Source organism: Myotis brandtii, unplaced genomic scaffold (genome assembly GCF_000412655.1).
Source record: "Myotis brandtii unplaced genomic scaffold, ASM41265v1 scaffold265, whole genome shotgun sequence".
In the NCBI taxonomy this organism is placed as follows: domain Eukaryota; kingdom Metazoa; phylum Chordata; class Mammalia; order Chiroptera; family Vespertilionidae; genus Myotis; species Myotis brandtii.
Window position 1 is genome coordinate 1,578,873 of NW_005360086.1, and position 6,392 is coordinate 1,585,264.

General features: G+C 56.8%; 1 protein-coding gene across 1 annotated transcript in view; it reads left to right on the forward strand.

The window, feature by feature from the left end:
• Positions 1 to 3,602: 3,602 nt before the first annotated feature.
• The window catches only part of CACNA1G (calcium channel, voltage-dependent, T type, alpha 1G subunit), a 55,828-nt gene continuing 53,038 nt past the window's right edge, over positions 3,603 to 6,392 (forward strand). Inside the window, exons 1-4 of the mRNA XM_005868217.2 lie at positions 3,603 to 3,764; positions 3,902 to 4,035; positions 4,351 to 4,448; positions 4,543 to 4,618. Coding sequence (XP_005868279.2) covers positions 3,603 to 3,764; positions 3,902 to 4,035; positions 4,351 to 4,448; positions 4,543 to 4,618 — 470 coding nt within the window. The remainder of the gene's footprint in view (positions 3,765 to 3,901; positions 4,036 to 4,350; positions 4,449 to 4,542; positions 4,619 to 6,392) is intronic.

Consider the following 6,392-nt stretch of genomic DNA (forward strand, 5'->3'; position numbering starts at 1 on the left):
ACATTTGAATCGGATTTCTGGCCTATTTCCTCTCCAAAGATTCCAGCAGGCCGGCTCTCTTGTGTCTCTGCCTCACGTCTCTGTCTCTGGGTGGGGCCGGCTGCCTTTCTTCAGGCTTCAGTTTTCAGTTCAGCTGGAAGCCTCTCTCCCCACACACCCACATGCTGGAACCCGTGGCGGGGAGACCACTGGGAAGCAGGCGTGTGGGAGGGGGGCTCGGCGGGGGAATCCCCCTGTCTGCCTTCCTAGCAGGAGCCTTGCTGCTGAGCCCCTTCATCCCACCCCAACCTGAGGAACACTGAATCCCACAGATACCAGCCTCTCCACGGAGTGGCTGAGAACAGCACCCCACCTTCCGACCAACTACTAGGAGGCCAGGATTCCTGGGTCCAGGCCGGCTCCTCAATGCTCCTCCGTTTCAGATTTCCAGGTTCCTAGTGGGGAACGGGCAGGTGGATGGCCTGCTCCCCTTCTCAGTCATGCCCTGTTCAGAGCCCCCCCCCGCCCCGGCACCAAGTGTCCCAGCCCTCCTCCCTCCTCTCCCACCTCCCTCTCCCTTACAGCTGCCAGGTTAGGCAAGGGCTCTAGATAAAGCCCCACAGAGAGGACTGAGTTATGCAGATAACATGCTCTAGTTCTCTCTCCTGGAGGGAGAAGAGGAGGAGCCATGGAAGTGGGGTCCCTCGCCCTGGCATTTCCTTTTTCTTTGCTTTTGATGGTGGGTTGTGAGGAAAAGAAAGATCCTCCCCTCTCCTACCCACTTCTCCCTTTGGGATCCACTCCAGCCCGGACAGTCACCATAGCAACAGTAGACATGTGACCGCACAGGTCTCTCATAGTCACTATAGCAACCAGTGTCCCCCGTTCTCTTGGTTGCTATGGAGCTTTGTCACATGGTTTCCCCCCAAGTTGATAACCTGTGGGTCTCCCTGCTTCTCCTTCCCTGCTTGAGGACTAGACAGCAGCCTAGGTAAGGGGAGTTCATGTGTGAGGGGTCCTTTTAATTACCATGGCAACAAATCCACACCACCTGGTGACACATCCTCCTGTTGTTATGGCAACAGAGGAACATCACACAGTGACATACGGCTATATTCCCAAGGAAACAAGCTCTTCTTTGAGAAAGGTGAAAGACCCCCACCCCCACCCAGCCCTATTAATTATTCCTTAATTCAGATTGCCCCACATTTTTCTGTGCCTGGTGTCTTCCCTGTCCATTTATGTTTGTCTGTAGGGAGAGGAGAGAAGGAGAGAGAGCGAGCAGGATGTACCTGGGAATAAGCTGAATTGCTAAGGGGGCCCTTGAGAAGGGGCTTCTGTGGTTAAGAGCTGGAGATGGGATTGTTTGGAGGCAGACTCTGGCTACAAGAGCCCCCAGTGTGAGCATGGATGAAGCAGGGACAGGAGGGACGGCTCCCCTATGCTGTCACTTCTGTACCTCTGCCCTCTCCACCCCACCTACCACCTTGGTTATCAGGGCAGGTAAGGCAGGAAAACATGAATGGGGAAGTACATCTAGCTTCTAGGCAGGGAGATGGATTGACCAGGTGACTGACTCGTTCATTCATTGATTCATTCATTTCCTCTTCCCATGTATTGATCATCTGCTCTATGTCAGGCACTACTCTAAGCTTTGTCGGGTATATAAAGATGTGTCAGAGCGCCCTGCCTTGGCAAGGGAGATGAGATAGGTGACTAGAATGACAGGGTGGAGCCACTGCCATTAGAGGGGTTCAAACAGGTGTCCCAGGAGCCACTCTTCCCAGAACTACCGACCTTCCCCCATGCAGAGATGTCTGCTCACATGGGTCCCTTCCCTGCAGAGGAGAGGAGAGGGGGTTAGCTTGGAGAAAGCAGACCAAGAGTAATTGTGTCTTTCCTTTTCTGGATGATAGCCCCAGGGGAGCTCCCTCCCTGTCCCCCCTTTTCCAGGGTGACCCCTGGCTGACCCCTATTCTGGAGAGAGACACATTGGGCTCCAGCTCCACTCAGGAAAACAGCTCCATGGAAACAGAACACTTTTTATTTCCCACTTCCATCTACTTACCCCAGAAACCTAGAACTTTTTTTCTCTCTCTAACTTTTATTCTTGTGAGGAGGTAGAGGGTAGGGAAATTGTAGTGTCTGGGGACAGTTGGGTATCTGATGGAGGGAAGTGATGTCTGAGAGAAGAGGGCCTGGCTGGCAGAGGAGGGGAGGAGGGCTATGGAGGGATGGAGGGAGTCACCGGCTCCTGGCGAGGGGGCATGGCCAGGTTCAGGACAGAGATGGGGTGTGACTAGGATCAGCCCGGAAGGAAGTCATTGGGTCTTGGTCAGAGGCTTCTCACTCTAGAAGTGGAGTTACAACAGGAAGATCTTGTCTCTCCTGGGCCCTCTACCCACTGCTTCCGGCTTGGAGGGTCATGCTGTGAGCAGACCCTCCCTCCATCCCTTGAACCCCAACCTCTGCTTGTTTCCAACCTCTTTGCTCTTCCCCACTCCTCTCATATTTTCCTTGAGAAAAATAGGCTGCTTGTCACTGAGCTGTGCGTCTGGTGTCCAGAACCTTCTAAGGTCCAGAGACCATTTTATACATCCCTCGCTGATGGGCTGGAAGCGAGCCCCTTGATGAAATACACTTTGTGGAAAGAATCAGGTTTTAGAAAGACTCCTCTCTCCCCATTCCTGCAAAACAGCGTCTGTTTTAGTTGGTCTGGGCTAGGGCTCTGCTGGAAGCAAAGGCCACAAGAAGGTGTGATGGCGGCCTGGTCTGTGTGTGCGCCTGCAAAACAGCGTCCGTTTTAGTTGGTCCGGGCTAGGGCTTTGGTGGAAGCCACAAGAAGGTGTGATGGCGGCCTGGTCTGTGTGTGCAGGGTACTGTCCACTCCGCACAGGCTGGGGGCTTGTGTCCATCCAGCACAGGGCATGGTGTGTCGTGGGTGCTCATTCTTTAACGCGTAACTGTGTCTAGAGGCCATCTGAGGTCTTTGAGAGGCCAGGGGGGCTGGTGGCGGAAGCCGTGGGCTCTGGTGCTGTGGCGAAGCCGTGGGCCCTCTTGGCTGCCTCTGCCTGTCTGTCTGGTGCCGGTGTGGCCATGACAGCCCTTGCCCTGCATGCTTGAACCTGTCTCCTGCTGGCTTTTCTTGTGACCTTGAGCACAGGACTTTGGCTCTCCGAGCCTCAGTTTCCTTGGGTTCTGGGGAAGAAAACCACCTACCCCAGATACCTCGCGGGCTGTTGTGAGCACCGCATGTGGCATGGTGTGAGAGTGCTTGGTAAACTGTAAGGCAGACAGGATCCGACTTTAGGTTTGTGTCACACATTCACATACATTATCTCATTTGCTTCTCACATCTTCCCTGGGAGGTAGGAGAATAGGATTCAGATTCAGCAGCAAACTCTTGGCGTCTGGCATTTCCATAAGTGCGATCGATCTTATTCCCCAAATGGCTTGTGTAAATAGTCAGGGTATTTATGGCTTTTCTGACTTTACAGAGGACGAAGCTGGGTCCAGAGGGGCGAGATGACCAAGGTGGGACGGGGCCAGGGCCTTCCCATTGCACCTGTCAGATGCAGTTGGGAGGTCAAGAAGCAGGAGGCACGGGGGTGGGGGGTGGGGGCATGGGCTCAGTTCCAGCCCCGGCCTGCTGTTTCCTTGACCACCTGTTTACCTGGTTTGAGCGTATCAGCATGTTGGTCATCCTTCTCAACTGTGTGACTCTGGGCATGTTCCGGCCGTGTGAGGACATTGCCTGCGACTCCCAGCGCTGCCGGATCCTGCAGGTGAATGTGTGTGCAGTAGGGTCTTAATAATCCCGACCCCTTCTCTGCAAGAGGCCCTGACCCCGCTGATGGGGTGGGGGTGGGGCATATTCCCCCACCCCCTTCTCAGTTTCAGCAGCCTCTCATCCCCACACCAGGCCTTCGATGACTTCATCTTTGCCTTCTTCGCCGTGGAGATGGTGGTGAAGATGGTGGCCTTGGGCATCTTTGGGAAAAAGTGTTACCTGGGAGACACTTGGAACCGGCTGGACTTTTTCATCGTTATTGCAGGGTGAGATCCTGGGCTGGGTGTGGGCACGAAATGGATTAGATCAGTCCCATCCCTAAGGCCAGAGTCCTCGGCCTGGCCCCCACCCCAGCCCACCTACAGTGCTGCTCCCTGTTCCCTAAGGGCCCGAGGCTGTCCAGCCTGTACTTCTCTGAATCCATGGCCTCCCCATCCACTCCCTCCGAAGGGTCCCTGGGTGGAGGAGGGGAGGGGTCGGAGTGTGTGCTGCATCTCTGCAGCAGGATTCCTCACTGACCTCTTTTGACCCCCACGGCGGCCTCAGACTCAAAGGGCCTCCCTTTGGGCCCCTCCCTGCAGGATGCTGGAGTATTCGCTGGACCTGCAGAACGTCAGCTTCTCAGCTGTCAGGACAGTCCGTGTGCTTCGACCGCTCAGGGCCATTAACCGGGTGCCCAGTGAGTGACCCCTCGGCCCTCAGCCCCGGGACGGAGAGCCCCAAGAGGAAATATGGACATCTCAGACCCCACCCTACCCCCTGACCACTCGCAGGCCATATCAAGGAAGGGCTTAGTGGGGAGCTGGGGTCACTGAAGCCAAAAGGAGCCCTCCCCCTGGCTGTGGCTCTGTGAGAATTACCCGGAAAGACCCTCCCGCCTCATTTTAGCCTGATTTTGGGTCCGAGTCTCAGAAGTGTCTCAGATGACTCCTTCCCTGGGAGAGGGGTGGTGAGAACGAGGTAGAGAGGATGGCGGGCCAGGAGTGGGTGCCAGGCGCCTCGGCCTTTTCTAGCCAGAAGTCTCTCCTGCAGGGGGGGTCTCATTGGTGAGACCACAGTGGTCACGCTGAGCTTGACCTCTCTCAAGACAAGGCCACTCCGTGCCTCACCCGCCCACCTGTATCCCCTTCTCCATGCTCACCCCCTTCCAACCCGTCATAGCAACTGACCGCCCGGACCATTATCTAAATTAAACCGCATTGGTTCCCCGAGCCAGCGACGCTTTGGCAGTTCTAGCTCCGCACACATCCTGCCCCCCAGCCTTGCTCAGGCCCCCTTTGCAGCTCCCTGACCTACACAAGCTGCAGATGGTCTTTGCTGAAATCCCAGGAGTGGGGTGGGTTGGGGGAGCCGGTTTCTGGGAGTCCTGTGGCGGCAGCCCCCTTTGCTGTGTGCGTGCGTGTGCATGCGTGCGCATGATGCATCGTGTGTGTGTGATGAGCTGCCTCTGGGTGGGCAGAGCCGCTCAGCGTGTCCTCCAGGTGCTGTGCTGTGCTGGTGTTCACAGGAGCTCCGGGCGAGGCCTGCCTTCGCCTCCTCGCCCCTCCTCTCCCGCCCAGGTGATGGCTGGCAGATTTATAGGCTGCTGTCTACCCACCGGTGTAATTCCCTTAATGCAAACCCTGAGGGATTGATCTCAGCTGGAGCACCGAGGAGCTGAAGGGGGGGTGGGGCTGGAGGAGAGGGAGAGGCACAAAGTGAGAACACTGGGCTGCTAGGGGCAGGGACAGGGCCGCTGCAGTCACCAAGCCTGTTAATTAGCTGCCACTTAGAAGCGTTTCCCCTGGAGGGAGCAGGGGGCTGGAAGCAGCACTTTGGGAGTCAAAACCAGCTATGAAAGGTCTGTGAGTTTGACAGGGGCCTGGAGGCTGGAGGCTGGTTCAGACCTTGTGGGTAGATTGGTCCTAGACCAGAGGCGGTAAGGGAGAGTGGGGTCGTGGTGGCTTTTCCCTGGGAAGATGTTGCTACTTGATGGCCACCTGGGAAGATAGCCTTGTGTGTGCCCGTCGGGTCCTGGGGTGGGATCTGGCCCACACAGAGGGTAGGCTGGGGGCAGGGGTCTGAGAACCACGGTGGAGCGCAGGGCAACTCAGCCCCGACTAGGGGCCTGGATCTCAGAGTGAGAGCCCTGCCTGCTAACGTCCCTCCTGGAGTTCTCTGCCTCAGTTTCCCCAGTGACTGTGGTGGCAGTAACTTAGAAAAAGGTCAGCTGACTGTGGTGAGAGCAAGACTAGGAGGGGAGTGTGTGTGTGTGTGTGTGTGTGTGTAATGGGATTCGGAAGCAGGGCCTGGTTGAAGTCCTGGCACCTACAATGACCGGCCCTGGACCAGTCATGTCAGTTTTCTGGAACTCGACCCTCCTCTGTAAATTGGGGCTGACATTCACGCCGGGATGATGTTAGGTGGGATGGGGTGCAGGAGGGTGCTTTGGGAAGGGCGGTCACCCTGGCTCACCCTTGGTGGTCCCGCACACCGATTAATATGGGGGGCCCGGAGGGGTCGCTGGTAGAGTTAGCAGCTGCAAAGGGCTGCCTGCGGAGTTAGAGGTGTCTGTCGGCGGGTCTCAGCCTCAGAGGCCCCGGTGGGCCCCCTGTGGGAGGGCTGCCAGGCCCGTGGCTGCCAG